The sequence below is a fragment of the Choloepus didactylus genome, chromosome 2, assembly GCF_015220235.1.
Source record: "Choloepus didactylus isolate mChoDid1 chromosome 2, mChoDid1.pri, whole genome shotgun sequence".
NCBI lineage: Eukaryota > Metazoa > Chordata > Mammalia > Pilosa > Megalonychidae > Choloepus > Choloepus didactylus.
In genome coordinates this window covers 68,438,820-68,455,386 of record NC_051308.1, presented here as the reverse complement: position 1 = coordinate 68,455,386, position 16,567 = coordinate 68,438,820, and the positions used below count along the sequence as shown (strand labels likewise).

At 36.3% G+C, this 16,567-nt stretch overlaps 1 protein-coding gene across 1 annotated transcript in view; it reads left to right on the top strand.

Moving 5' to 3' along the window:
• CDC73 (cell division cycle 73) overlaps positions 1 to 16,567 on the top strand; it is a 157,054-nt gene extending 140,487 nt beyond the window's left edge. The window contains exons 16-17 of the mRNA XM_037825123.1: positions 13,712 to 13,853; positions 14,750 to 16,567. Coding sequence (XP_037681051.1) covers positions 13,712 to 13,853; positions 14,750 to 14,786 — 179 coding nt within the window. The 3' untranslated portion in view covers positions 14,787 to 16,567. The remainder of the gene's footprint in view (positions 1 to 13,711; positions 13,854 to 14,749) is intronic.

The window sequence follows — 16,567 nt, the reverse complement described above, 5'->3', positions numbered from 1 at the left end:
TGACGTGTGATATCCCCTGGAAATGTCTCCCTTAAGAATTGACAAATTAAAAGGACAGATCCCAACTTGATTACAACTCTGGAGGACAGAAGAGACAGGAGAAGGAGTCCACAATGGTTGAATAGAAGATGAAGAATATATTAAAGAAAAACCTCCAAGATGAGGTAGAAAATTTCTGTCTTGGTCCTGCCAGTGTGTACTTCTCCCACTCACTTGGTCTTGTGCACCTTGTGAGTTGCACAGAGGCAGCATGCCTGGATCCTTCCTGTGCTGGATGCAGACACAACCACTCACAGCAGTGAGTTTCTTAACCCACACATATCCAGGCACAGAGACTGAGGTCCTCAAAGACCCAGGGTGGAACATAAGCTGCTGATGCATGTTTCCCTGGGGTGGGGGTATAATAAATGGGAGAGAGAAAGAGACAAAGATTGCAGCAGAATTGTTAGCAAGAGCTGCACGCTCTCAATGCAGTTTCTGGACTATGTTAACACAAAACGAACTCATTTAGATTGAGCCACCTTTCTGCATTGACCCCATGTTGGTCCATGGAGTGGAACACCCTAATGGAGAAGAAAACAGAGGCAGGAAAACTTCACAAAGAAAATAAAAAGGCAGAGGGGGCTCTACACTGTACTGCTTTAAGATAAAATGGATCCCAGAACTGAAAAGTGTAAGGAAAATGGGGAACTGAATGATGGAGAGAATTTAAATCGTAGCTGGGGAGAAAATTATGCACAAAAAACAAAGCAGGTCAAAATACCTGGAGAAGGAACAGAGGAAAGGTTTCTTTCTGCTGAAGGTGAAACAGCTGCACAGAAAGTGTAATCTTAAAAATTGTACTGCATGTTCAGGGCAAGAATCAGATGAGAAGATCTAAACAGTTAACAACAGGCTACTCTAAAGGATCAGAATAAATTGGACCAAGCATCATAGAAGAGCCTTAACACAAGATATTCCATGCAAAGAGTAACAAAAAAGAGGTGGGGTAGATATACTAATATCAGACAAAATGGACTGTAAATCAGAAGCTGTTATGGTAGACAAAGAAGGACACTGTATTAATAAATGGCCAAATTCCTAGAAATACATGAACCACCTATACTGACTCCATAAGGAATAGAAGATCTCAACAGACCAATTGCAGGCAGAGATAGAGTCAGTCATCAGAAACTCTCAGCAAAGAAAAGCCTAGGACCAGTTGGATTCATTGGTGAATTCACCAATGCCAAGAAGAATTAATACCAGTGCAGCCCAAACTCTTCCAAAAAAGTAAACAGGAGGGAACACTAGCCAATTCATTCTGTGAGGCCAACATCTCTTTAATACCAAAGCCAGATAAAGATTCTAGAAGAAAAGAAATTACAAACCAAATTCTCTTGTGAATATAGAGCAAAATTCTTCAACAAAATACTTGCAAATTGAATCCAACAGCACATTAAAAGAATTATACAAAATGATCAAGTGGATTTTTTCCCCAGGTATACAAGGGTGGTTTAGCGTAAAAAAAATCAGTTAATGTTGTGCATCACGTTAACAATATGAAGATATAAATCTACACAGTCATTTCAATTGATGTAGAAAAGTCATTTAACAAAATCTAACATCCTTTCTTGATAAAAACACATAGAAAAATAGGAATAGAAGGAAACTTCCTCAGCATGTTAGACAGCATATATGAAAAACCCACAGCTAACATCATCCTCAATGGTGAAAGATTGAAAGCTTTCTCTGTGAGATCTGGAACAAGATAAAGATGCCCACTCTAACTACTATTCTCAACATTTTACTGAAAGTTCTAGCCTGAGCAATTAGGCAAGAAAAATAAATAAAAGGCACCCAGATTGGAAAGGAAGAAGTAAAATTTTCACTATTTGAGATGACATGATCTTATGTATCAAAAATTCTGAAAAGTATCCAGAAAGCTATTATAGCTAATAAACAAATTGAGCAAAGTGGTGGGGTACAAGATCAACGCGCAAAAATCAGTGGTGTTTCTGTACACTGGTAATGGGCAGTGAGGGGGAAATCAAGAAAAAAATTCCATTTACAATAGTGACTAAAATAATAAAGAAATCTAGGAATAAATTTAACCAAGAATGTGAAGGATTTATACCTGGAAAACTACAGACCTTTGCTAAAAGAAATCAAAGAGCTAAATAAATGTAAGGGCATTCCATGGACATGGATTGGAAGACTAAATATTAAGATGTCAGTTCTCTCGAAACGATTTGTAGATTAAATGCAATCCCAGTCTAAATACCAGCAGCCTACTTGTAGAAATGGAAAAGCCAATTATCAAATTTATTTCGAAGGGTAAGAGGCCCCAAATAGCCAAAAACATTTTGAAAAAGAACACAGAGGATTCACACTTCCTGATTGTAAAGCTTATTACAAAGCTATATTGGTTAAATCAGCATGGTACTAGAAAGAGGATAGGTATGTTCACCAATGGAATTGAATTGAGAGTTCAGCAATAGACCCTCATATCTACAGCCAATTGATTTTTGAAAAGGCTACCATGTCCACTTAATTGGGAAAGAATAGTCTTTTCAACAAATGGTGGTGGGTGAACTGGATATCCATGTGCAAAAGAATAAAGGAGAACCCCTATCTCACACCAAATACAAAAATTAACTCAAAATACATCATAGACTTACATATAGGAACCAGGACTATACAACTCCTAGAAGAAAAGGTAGCAAAGCATATTTTGGATCTTGTTTTAGATAATGAATGGTTTCTTAGACTATATACCCAAAATACAAGCAACAAAAGAAAACATAGATAAATGGGACCTCATCAAAATTAAAAACTTTTGTGCCTCAAAGGACTTTATCTCAAAATTGAAAAGACAACTACTCCACGTGAGAAAATATTTGGAAACCACATAACCGAAAAGGGTTTAGTATCTAGAGTATATAAAGAAATCCTACAACTCAAGAATAAAAGACAAACAGCCCAATTTAAAAATGGGCAAAATACTTGAATGGACATTTCTCCGAAGAGGATATACAAATGACTAAAAAACACATGAAAAGAGGCTCAACATTATTAGCTATTTGGAAATGCAAATGAACAATCGGAAGAAGAAATCAAGAAAAAATTCCATTCCAATTGCAAATAAGGAATCAAATATCTAGGAATAATTCTAACCAAGGATGTAAAAGACTTGTATGCAGAAACTATAAAACATTGCTAAAAGAAATTAAAGAAGACCTAAATAAATGGAAGGACATTCCATGTTCATGGAAGTTAATACTAAATATTTTTAATATGTGAATTCTATCCAAAGCAATTTATAGATTCAATGCAATCCCAATCTAAATTCCAACGATCATCTTTGCACAAATGGAAAACCCAGTCATCAAATTTAAATGGAAGGGTAAGGGGCCCCAAATAGGCAAAGCCATCTTGACGAAAGAAGAATCAAGTTGAAGGACTCACCCTTCTTGATCTTAAACTTGTTACTAAACCACAGTAATCAAAACAGCATGGTAATGGCACAAGGACAGACATATAGACCAATGGAATAGAATTAACAGCTCAGAAATTAACCCTCACATTTATGTCCAACTGATTTTTGACAAAGTGGCAAAGATTACTCGATTGGGAAAATACTCTTCCAACAAATGGTGCTGCAAAAACGGCATCCCCATTTGCAAAAAAAAAAAAAAAAAAAGGCCCCCTGCCTTACATCATATACAAAAATGAACTCAAAATTGATCAGAGATCATAATTTAGGAGCTAGAACTATCAAACTCCTAGAAGGAAACATAGGGAAGCATCTTCAGGATCTTCACAGGGATCCTGTGGGAGCCTCCCGTGAGGGAACCTGCAGGCTGCAATTGCTCTCCCCCAACAGAAGTCTGGGGAGGTGCAACGGTGAGAAGCGGGGAAGGGAGAGGTGCCTTGCTGGTGATCGGGAGTCCCTCCCACACCTCAGAGACTCATGGGCACAAGGCAGGCAGAGAACCGTCAGTCCTTGATCAGACTCCCTGCCTACCTGCTTGGGGCCCACATGGTATCCCCAGAACTGGGATTCCCCGGAGCACACGGAGATCTGGTGCGCTGATTGGTTGCCTGCCCGTTTTGGACCCCGCCCACCATGCAGGACAAGTTTGAGGAAGACCTACTTGAGAAACGCCACCTGTTTGCACACAAATACTGGAATCATTGGTATTCCAGAAGGGAATGAGAAGAGTAAAGGGCTAGGAAGAGCATTCAAAGAGATTGTTGGGGAAAACTTCCCAACCCTTGTAAATGACATAAATATCCAAATTAAAGATGCCAATGAACTCCAAAAGGAATAAGTCCAAATAAACCTACTCTGAAACACACTGATTAGATTGTGAAATGCTGAAGAAGAGATGCCTGAAAGCAGCAAGAGAAGCGATTCACCACATACAAGAGTAACAACATAAGACTGATTACTGACTATTCAGCAGGCACCATGAAGGTGAGAAGGCAGTGGTATGAGATATTTAAAATTCTGAAAGAGAAAAATTGCCAAAGAATTCTTTGTCCAGCAAAGATCTCCTTCAAAATTAAGGGTGAGTTTAAAATTTTTACAAACAAACGCTGTGAGAATTTGTTAACAAGAGACCTGCCCTGCAAGAAACATTTAAAGGGAGCTCCAGCAGCTGAGAAAAAAAGAACAGAGAGACAGGTCTTGAGAAGAGCATAGAACTGAAGAGTATTAGTAAGAGTAACTTAAAGGGAAAAAAAGAGAAAGGGAGAAACAAAAAATAGATCTAACAGCTAAAAATGAAAGGATAAGATGGCTGGTTCAAGAACTTCCTTCACAGTAATAACTTTGAATGTGAATGGATTAAACTCTCCAATTAAAAGAAACACACTGATAGAATGGATTTAAAAACATGACCCAGCAATATGCTGTTTACAAGAGACTCATCTTAGACCCTGTGACACAAAGAGACTGAAAGTGAAAGGATGGAAAAAAATATTTCACGCAAACTGCAATCAAAAGAAAGCTGGGGTAGCTGTACTAATATCGGACAAAATAGACTTTAAATGCAAAGATATCATAAGAGATAAAGAGCACCATGTATTAATAAAAGGGATAATTCACCAAGAAGAAATAACAATTATAAATGTTTATGCACCCAGTCAAGGAGCTCCAAAATATGAGACAAACATTGGCTAAATTGAAGGGAGCAATAGACACATCTACAATAAAAGTGGGAAACTTCAATACACCACTCTTTTCTATAGATAGAACAACTAGACAGAGGGCAAACAGGGAAGTTGAGAACCTAAATATGATAAATGAATTAGACTTTAGTAGACATATATAGATCATTACATCCCAAAGTACCAGGATACATACTCTTCTTTAGTGCCCATGGAACGTTTTCCATAATAGATCATATGCTGGGGCACAAAACAAGTCTTAATAAATTTAAAAAGTTTGAAATTATTCAAAGCACATTCTCTGACCATAAAGAAATTAACAATCACCAAAAAAGCAGATCTTTCACAAATATATGGAGGTTAAACAACACATTCCTAAACAACCAGTGGGTCAAAGAAGAAATTGCAGAGAAACTGGTAAAAATCTAGAGACGAATGAAAATAAGAATACAACATATCAAAACCTATGGGATGCAGCGAAGGCAATGCTGAGAGGGAATTTTATAGCTCTAAATATATACGTCAAAAAGCAAGAAAGAGCTAAAACCTAACTGAACAACTCAAGAAGCTGGAGAATGATCAGCAAACTAACCCTAAAGCAAGTAGACAAAAAGAAATAACAAAGATTAAATGAATGAACTGGCGAGCAACAACAACAACAAAAATAGAATTAATAAAACCAAAAGTTGGTTCTTTGAGAATATCCACAAGATTGACAGACCCTTAGCTAGACTGACAAAGTCAAAAAGAGGGAAGACCCAAACAAACAGAATCAGAAATGAGGAGGGGATAAGTACTACAGATCCCAAGAAATAAAAAAAAAAAAAACATGTAAGAGGATACCATGAGCAACTGTATGCCAACAAGCTAGACAATTTAGAGGAAATGGACAATTTCCTAGAAACACGTGAACAACCTAGACTGACCCAGGAAGAAATCGAAGACCCCTCAGCAAACCAGTCACAAAGTGATTCAGTCAGTCATCAAAAATCTACATACAAATAAAATCCCAGGGCCAGATGGCTTCACAGGGGAATTTTCCCAAACTTTCCAAAAAGAATTGACACTATTCCTGTTCAAACTCTTTCAAAAATTGAAGAAAAAGCAGCACTACCTAATTCATTTTATAAAGCTAATATCACTCTGATACCAAAACCAGATAAAGACACTACAAAAAAGGAAAACCATAGGCCAATCTCCCTAATGAATATAGATGCAAAAATACTAAACAAAATACTTGCAAATCGAATCCAAAGGCACATTAAAAGAATTATACATCACAGCCAAGTGGGGTTCATTCTTGGCATGGAAGGGTGGTTCAACATAAGAAAATCAAATGTCTCGTAATTCAACACATTAACAAATCAAAAGGGAAAAAATCAAATGATCATCTCAGTAGATGCTGAAAAAGCCTTTGACAAAATTCAACATCCCCTTTTGATAAACACACTTCAAAAGGTAAGAATTGAAGGAAACTTCCTCAGTATGAAAAAGGGTGTATATGAAAATCCCTCAGCTAGCATAGTACTCAATGGTGAGAGGCTGAAAGCCTTCCCCCTAAGGGCAGGAACGAGACAAGGAGGCTGCCCACTGTCGCTTCTGTTATTCAATATTGTGCTATAAGTTCTAGCCAGAGCAATTTTCCAAGACAGAGATATAAAAGGTATCCAGATTGGAAAGGAAGAAGTAAAACTGTCATTATTTGCAGATGATATGATTTTATGTTTCAGAAATTCCAAGAATTCAACCACAAAGCTACTTGAGCTAATAAATTCCGCAGAGTAGTGGGATATAAGATTAATGCCCATAAGTCAGTAATGTTCCTATATACTAGAAATGACCTAACTGAAGAGGCAATAAAAAAAAAAATTCCATTCACAATAGCAACTAAAAAAATCAAATACCTAGGACTAACTTAACCAAGGATATAAAAGATATCTACACAGAAAATTACAAAATTTTACTAAAAGAAATAAAAAAGGACCGAAATAGGTGGAAAAAATATTCCATGCTCATGGGTAGGAAGACTAAATATTGTTTAGATGTCAGTTCTACCCATACTCATCTACAGGTTCATCGCAATCCCAGTATTCCAACAGCCTATTTGCAGACTTGGAAAAGCAAGTTATCAAATTTATTTGGCAGGTAAAGGGGCCTCGAATTACCAAAAACATCCTAAAAAAGAAGGACGAAGTGGGGGGACTTACACTTCCAGACTTTGAAGCCTCCTTCAAAGCTACAGTGGTCAAAACAGCATAGTAGTGGCAGAAAGGTAGACATATTGATCAGTGGAATTGAATTCAGAGTTTGGAAAGTAGACACCCAGAACCACCGTCAACTGATTTTTATAAGGCCCCCAGATCCACTGAACTGGGACAGAACAGTCTTTTCAGCAAATGGGGCTGGGAGAACTGGATAGCCATAACAAAGAGGGTGAGAGAGGACCCCTACCTCACACACATCCTATACAAAAATTAACTCAAAGTGGATCAAAGACTTCAATATAAGAGACAGTACCATAAAACTCCTAGAAGATAATGTAGGGAAACATCTTCAAGACCTAGTATTAGGAGGTTGCTTCTTAGACCTTATACCCAAAGCACAAGCAACAAAAGAAGAGATAAATGGGAACTCCTTAAAATTAAAAGCTTCTGTACCTCAAAGGAGTTTGTCAAAAAGCTGAAGAGGCAGTCAACTCAATGGGAAAAAATATTTGGAAACCATGTATCTGATAAGAGACTAATATCTCTCATATATAAAGAAATCCTACAACTCAATGAAACTAGTACAAACAGCACAATTATAAAGTGAGCAAAAGATATGAAAAAACATTTCTCCAAAGGGGAAATACAAATGGCTAAAAATCACATGAAGAAAATGTTCATCTTCACTAGCTATTAGGGAGATGCAAATCAAGACCACAATGAGATATCATCTCACACCAATAAGAATAGCTGCCATCCAACAAACAAGAAAGTGCAAATGGTGGAGAGGATGTGGAGAAATTGGAACTCTTAATTCATTGCTGGATAAGAGTTATTGATATAGATATTGAATTACCCTATGTTCCAGCAATTCCACTTCTCGGTATATACCCAGAAGATTTGAAAGCAGTGACACGGAAAGACATCTGTACACTGATGTTCACAGCAGCATTGTTCACAATTGCCAAGAGATGCAAACAATCCAAGTGTTCTTCAACAGACTAGTGGATAAACAAAATGTGTATACACATGATGGAATACTATGCAGCAGTAAGAAGCAACAAGGTCTTGAAACATATGGCAACATGGATGAACCTTGAAGATATAATTCTGAGTGAAATAACTCAGACACAAAAGGAAAGGTATTTTATGTTACCACTTATAGAAACTATCTGAACAATGTAAAATCAGTGTCTTATATTGTAAGAATATTGGGGACCTAGTGATAGATAGTATCTAGTGAGGGGGAATGATAATCTAATATGTTCAGATATGTTAATGATGGTGAATTAAAAGGTGTGGTAATGGATAGGGATGAGGATTGTTTGTTAATGGGATTATAAGTGTCAGAGCTGTATTGAAGGTGAATAGGAATGAAAGGGGTTGTTTAAAGGCATGTTTCCCACAGATCAGCACCACAAATATAGATAGGTACTTGCATGATATACTTCTAAGGTAAGACACTTGTACAGACAGTTGACAACAGAAGGGTACATGGGAAAAATCTACACATTGCATACTAGGAACTATGATTGATAGGAATACCATACTAGTATTACACAAATACTGGGGACAAATAATTGGGGGCTGACAAGAACTACGAGATGTTTTGGTTCATGAGAATTATTTAAAATGGAGAGTGATGAGGATGGTACAACTGAGTGATGACAGTGTGAGACATGGGTGGATTTCCGTGGATATAACTATATGCTGTGTGAACTTAGGAACCCCTTACTTTTTAATTTTTAAGTCAGGCTCTCGATATTGAGGCTTGCTCAGGTGAAACGTATGGCTGTGTAGAGGAGGCTGAGCCCATCTGAAATTACACCTAGGAGTCACATCCAGAGAACCCCTTTTGTTGCTCAAATGCGTACTTTGTTTCTCTAAACCTAACTCTGCAAATAAATTCATCACCCTTCCCCTGACATGGGACAGGACCCCCAAAATGAATGAGCCTTCCTGGTGATGTGGGACATGAACCTGACCCTGGCACTGAGAGATTGAGAATGCCATTTTGACCAAAGGGGGGAAAAGAAAGGCAATGAAATAAGGTTTTAGTGTCTGAGAGAATTCAAATAGAGTCAGGAGGTTGTTCTGGAGGTTACTCCTATGTAAGCTTCACCTAGATAGGCCAAATGACCACAATATGATAAGCCGAATTCAAGAGTAGTTGTGAAGACCTTAACAAATACCCGGATCCCTTTATGTTTTGTGAGAAAACTTAAATCCTTCAGAGTGCTCCTATGCCAACTAAGTTCCAAAACCCAGAGGCAATAGCCTCTTCAAGAACATCAACTAGATGTGTCCACTTTGCTCATAAAGTTGACACCCCTTTTCAACATGAACGGGTTAGGTTGGTTATTGCCTAGACCTCCCTAAAGATCGGGAACGTGATTAAACTAGAGGAAGGGGTAGCGACAGACAAGATGGAATTTAACAAAGGATTATGAATACTGAATCTTTATGTAATTTTTCTTAGTTGCTAGGTTATTAGAATAGTTAGAAGGAAAGAATTGAAATGGTGGGGCTGTACCCCATAGCATCCTTGGAAGTTTGTTCTGTAGCTACTTGTTAAATTATAATTTGAAAGCTAGCTATACCTTTTTATATATGTTGGATTTCACGATAAGGAAATAACTGAAACTGTGGTACTATAACTCATACACACTTTGGAAATTTCCTGTATATCTACTTGTTAAATCACTTTGAAAGATATTACCTTTTTGTATATAAGTTATATTTCATAATAAGGAAATAAGTGAAACTGTGGAATTGTAACCTGTAATATTTTTTGAAAACTGCTCCCTAACTACTTGTTAAATTGCACCTGGAAAGTTATCACTTTTATGTATATATGTTATATTCTACAATTTAAAAAATATGATTAAAAAAAAAAGCAAAAAAGAAAAAATGGGCAGAAGACTTGAATAGGCATCTCTCCAAAGAAGATACACAAATGGCCAGAAAGCACATGGAAAGATGCTCAACATCATTAGTCACCTGGGAAATGCAAATCAAAACCGTAGTGAGATACCCATTCATACCCAACACAATGGCTGCTATTTTTTTTTTTTTAATCATCATTTTATTGAGATATATTCACATACCACGCAGTCATACAAAACAAATTGTACTTTCGATTGTTTACAGTACCATTACATAGTTGTACATTCATCACCTAAATCAATCCCTGACACCTTCATTAGCACACACACAAAAATAACAAGAATAATAATTAGAGTGAAAAAGAGCAATTGAAGTAAAAAAGAACACTGGGTACCTTTGTCTGTTTGTTTCCTTCCCCTACTTTTCTACACATCGATCCATAAACTAGACAAAGTGGAGTGTGACAATGGCTGCTATTTAAAAAAAAATCAGAAAATGACAATGTTGGAGTGGATGTGGAGAAACAGGAATGCTCGTTTCATTGCTGGTGTAAATGTAAAATGGTGCATCCAATGTGGAAGACAGTTTGGTAATTCCTCAGAAAGCTGAGTATAGAATTACCCTATGACCTGGTGATTCCTCTACTAGGTTTATACACAGAAGAATTGAAAGCAGGAACTCAAACAGCTGTATGCACACTAGTGTTCATAGCAGCATTATTTGCAGTTGCCAAAACATTGAAGTAACCCAAGTGACCATCAGTCGAATAGGTAAGGAAGATGTGATGTATACATACAAAGGAGTATTATTCAGCCCTAGAAGAATGGAGTCTTGATACGTGCAACAAACCTAGGTGAACCTTGAAGACATTGAATGAAATAAGCCAGACACAAAAGGAGGAATATTGTGTGATGTCACTGATATGAGGCAATAGAATAAGCAAATTCATAAATTTTGATATATTATTTAGGTTATGGGGGGCTGGGTTGGGGGTAGGGAATGGGAAGTTAATGCCCAGGCAATACAGAATTTCAATTTATGTTGATTGTAAAGTTTTGGGAATGTGTGGTGGTGATGGTAGCACAGTATTGTGAATGTAATTAACAACACTGCATTATATATGTGAATGTGGTTAAAGGGGAAATTTTAGGTCATATATATGTTACTAGAATAAAAAAGTATAAAGCAGGAGTGTACAAAACAACGAACACTATTTAGACAGTGTACTATAGTTAATAGTAGTTTTAGACCTTTTGTTAGGGCAGTGGTTTCTTGGACTTCACACCAGAAGTATGAGCAACAAAGGAAAAAATAGATAAATTGGACCTCATCAAAATTACAAACTTTGTGCATCAAAGGACTTCATTGTCAATGTAAAAAGACAGCATACAGAATGGGAGAAGATATTTGGAAACCACATGTGGTCATGGTTTAATATGCTCAGTGTATAAAGAAATCTTACAGCTCCATAACAAAAAAACAAACAGCCTGATTTTAAAAATGAGCAAAAGACCTTAATAAATTTCTCCAAAAAGTTATACTAATGGCCAAAAAAGCACATGAAAAGTATGCTCAACATTGTTATCCATTAGGGAAATGCAAATCAAAACCTCTTTGAGATGCCATTTCATACCCATTACAATGGCTACTATTAAAACAACAGAACATAGCAGGTGTATGAGAGGGTATGGAGAAATGTGAATACTTGTTCATTGGTGAGAATGTAAAATGGTGCAGCTACTATGGAGAACAGTTTGGTAGTTCTTCAGAAAGAATTACCATATGACCTGACAAAATTGAAACCCAGGGACTTGTACAGTTATTTGTACACAGATGTTCATTTTAGCATTATTCACAGTAGCCAAGTGTGCATCAACAGATGAATGGATAAAAAATGTGGTATATCCACAGATCCATGGTAGACATTGGGGGTTGGATGCAGAAGACCATGCTAGTGAGCTTCCTTTCAGTTCCAGAATGACCTTGCCCGCTGCCTTGGCAGTGCTGGTAAATGCAGGAATAATATTCTGGCAGCCCCATGGCTGCCATGCCACATTTTCCTGGAGGGGCCATCCACAGTCTTCTGGGTGGTAGTGATGGCATGGATGGTGGTCATGAGTCCCTCCATGATGCCAGATTTGTCATGATCCCAGGCGGGGCCAGACAGTTGGTGGTACAGGAAGCATTGCTGATGATCTTAAGGGGAGTTGTCATACGTCTCATTGTTCTTGCCCATCATGGGGGTATTGGCCAAAGGGGCAGAGATGATGACTCTTTTGATGCCACCCTTTAAGTGAACCCCAGCCTTCTCTGTGGTCATGAAGACAGCAGTGGGCCCCACAACATATTTGGCATCGAAATCACCCAATTTGATGTTGGCAGGATCTCAGTCTTGGAAGATGTAATGGGATTCCCGTTCTCAGCCTCGATGGTGCCTTTGAACTTGCCATGGGTGGAATCATGCTGTAACATGTAGACCATGTAGTTGAAGTCAGTGAAAGGGGCACTGATGGTAACAACCTGCACTTTGCCAGAGTTTACACCAGCCCTGGTGACCATTTGCCCAATACAGCCACATCCGTTTATTCTGACCTTCACCATTGTGTCTCAGGAATGCAGCTGTCTTCTGTTGAGTGGGGAGGAGCAGAGAGTCTGGATAGACCTTTGATTGCTTTTTTTCTTTTTTCACTCTTCATAATTTCTTACTACGTACTCTTACATCTCACTCCTCAATTATTTCTTCAGTCTTTTTCTTGCCATCTAACTTTTACACAATTTGGGAAATCTGTCTCTGTCTCTTCTAGATTACTAAATTTTTTCATTAATCTCTGCTAACTGTTTTTTAGCAAAGCCCCATGACTCTTAGTCCAAACTCCTTTATATAGCCTGTTAGGCCAACGTTGTTTCGTACCTCTATGGTCTTGTCTCTTATCCCTTTCCTGCATTACTTTGTATGGTACAATTCAATTAAATTTCTACAGTTCCTGGAGTAAACCATTTTCTCTTAAAGCACGCTCTAATTAGATCACTTCTGTTTTATGCTTGCTTAATTCTTCCTCCACCTTTAGATCTTAGGTTAGACCATTCACTACTTACACAATCCATTTCTGAATTTTATGGTGTGGGAAAGGTATAGTTGTGTTTCTGTGATACCCCACTACCCTTATCATACTTATTTGAATAGTCTTTTTCTTATCCGTGTCATTTACTGGACTATATGCATTTTATCTTACCTTGTTCCTCATTTCAGTCCTCAGCTGGCATGTGTATAAACCCACAACAAATATTTCTTGAATGTTTTTGAGGATACTGCGATACTTACCATCTATTTAAAATACCACAATCGTTATTGTATAATAAAGCTTCAGAAGAAGAGGGATTTAATTTTTTTTAGATTTTTTTTGTTTGTGTTCTATGATCTTTTCTACTCATCTATATTATTATAATTTTAATTTTTCCCCATACAGTTAAAGCCTTCCATCTCAAGTATGATGAAGTTCGTCTAGATCCAAACGTTCAGAAATGGGATGTAACAGTACTAGAACTCAGCTATCACAAACGTCATTTGGATAGACCAGTTTTCCTGCGGTTCTGGGAAACGTTAGACAGGTAATTCTCATCCTAAAATACACCTACATCTGCTTTGTTATAGTGATTTACCTGTCTCCTCAGCTAGATTTTTTAAGTTCATTAATATTGGAGCCATGTTCTCCAGTATCCTTTTCCCAACATTGTCTAGTTTAGTGCTAATGAAATTAATGAATATCTGTTGATATATTGACTTCAGAAACAGTTGGAGAAAGTTTTGTAGCTTGACAGAAGGAATGCTAAACTCTTAGCCAAAAGAACTAGATTTTAGTTTTGGTTTTGTGATCTGGCTCTAATTAATGTGACCTTTCTGAGCCTCAATGTTCTGTCTATCCAAGGGGCTTGCATTAAGTGATTCCTGTGTTTTCTGTTAGTACTCTTTGACTCTGGATTTATGTGGATTATGTGGGTATCGTGGAAAGAATTGAATTTCAGTTGATTTTATTTAGTAGTACAAATAGAGATCTTAAAGCCCTTTACAATAACAACAGTTTGTAGTTAGAAAATTTAAAAACAGCATAGGATCGCAATTACAATCATTGACTCTATTGCTCTCTTTTAGGTGCTCTTTAAAATCTGTAACTTTCTTGATTAAAGTCTCCTAGTGGATATCATAGGTTGCCTCAAAGTCAGAAACGATTGAAGTAACCCAATGATTATAATTGATAATATGCTAAAAAGAAACATTTATCATTCTAGCCAGGAAGTCTTAGATTATAGATTTAATGTTCCTTCTTACCTACCTCAGTTCTTATATTCCCAAAGGTTACAATATTAAGTTTCTAGGTTTTTAGAACACAAAACATCCTTTATGTTGTCAATTTTAAGTTTTAAGAAATGTCGTTATTTTTCATATAATATATAAAAATTTTAAAATTTCTATTATCGGTATAACCTATTATAATATTATTTTTCAGATACATGGTAAAGCATAAATCCCACTTGAGATTCTGAATTATCTGGTTTCCCATTTTTCTGGAAATTTGGATTAAGAAGCATGGATATACCTTGATCTAAAGACTGAGACTCAAGCTTTATGAATTTATCAAGACCTTACAAATGAAGAAGGTTACAGATGATCTTTTATAAGACCTTATTTGATGCTTTGTGCTTCAAAGGGATGATGCCTGTCATCCATATAAGCAAACTTTTTGACTTACAACTATTTTTTTAATATTAGCCTTCTAGTCTGTAATGGAAATTGTATATTTTGATAGACGTTTTTTCTCCATTGGTTTAATTAGCATTACTTAAAATTTGTTTATTTAGAAAATAATACAGGTTACAAATGTGTGTATATTTAGAGGTTACAAGGCTGTCTAAGCCACCTTGCTTCTGATTTTTCATTGCTCTGTAGTTCCTTTTATTGAAAATACTGTGTTACGAATGGTATTAAATTTTAGTCTCTAGAACTTCCAGAACTAAGCAAAAGGATGTGACTATTTTGAATGACTCAAAATGTCAACCTGTGTGTATACTATATCTACACTATTTAAAAAGGAATAATGAAAAATCAAGAACAGTTCTTCAGCTTTGGTCGAAACTGTTTAGCCTTTCCAAGGCTTCCTTATTTACATGAATACATTTAATGAATGTGCAGTCTTCTCCCTGAGTTTGGTGATTTTAAAACCTAGAATGATTTATTTCTATCTGTGGTATCTTTCCACCTGAAAAATTTCAGAACACAGATTAAAAATGTAATAGGCTGTAGTACTTTTTATTTTGGGAGCCAAAATGTGACTTGGGGGAAGGACTATGTATTATCTCTACTGCAGTGTAACTTTAGCTTCCTTATCTTTTCTCTTAAGTCCACCTTTGATTCTTATTCTATATGGTAATAGGATTTGTAGTCTTTTAATTCTAGGCATGTCAATCTTCGAGTCCTTATTTTCCATTATCCCCTAATATTGATGAACTTTCCCAGGCACCAAAGAACATACTTGCTTAATTAAGTGTCTGAACAGAAACAACATAAAAACATTGGTATTTTTATGTGCTTATTCAGTATGGTATAAAATATAAAACCTATATTTTAACTTAGTAAAATATTTTACTACTTCTCTACTTTAGAGACAAAGTACTGCATCCAAGGTACAACAAATGAGCATTTTCCTTAAATCTTGATTTTGCATTCTATTACTTACAAGCAACTGGAAGCATTCACTGTGTAAAGAGTTTTTGCCATTAGAATTGTTGTTGATCATTCAGTCTTGTCATTTTTCTCAAATTTTTTTTTTCAGAGATCTCTCCTAGGTCAACATATTTTTCATAAACATATATTACTTTCTTATTTGTTAAGCTGACATTACATAGCCCTTTGAAATTTAATGCTAGCATAGAAATGAGAAGTGTATATTATTTATTTTTTAAGTAATCACCAAAGTCCATACCAAAAGGAGAAAGGATATTTATTCATATGGAATTCACAAGGCTTTTCAAAAGAAAAGCAGTCAGCATTTTAAATTATTAGATTTTAGTGTATTTCAAGGTTTCTGCCCTCTCCCTTACTCCTTTCTTCTCTGCATCCCCTCTTCTTAAAATAAAAGAAAACAAATTTGTTCACATTATAATTTCTCAGCATATGCAATTTTAAGGTATAATTATGTATTGTGTAAACTTGCTCCATGATGAAAAAGTCAAGGACTAGCAATCTGTAATATTTTAATGTAAGCTTACTTGTTAAGACTACTACAAGTGGACATGAACTACCTTTCCATAAAGATTCTTAGTATTTA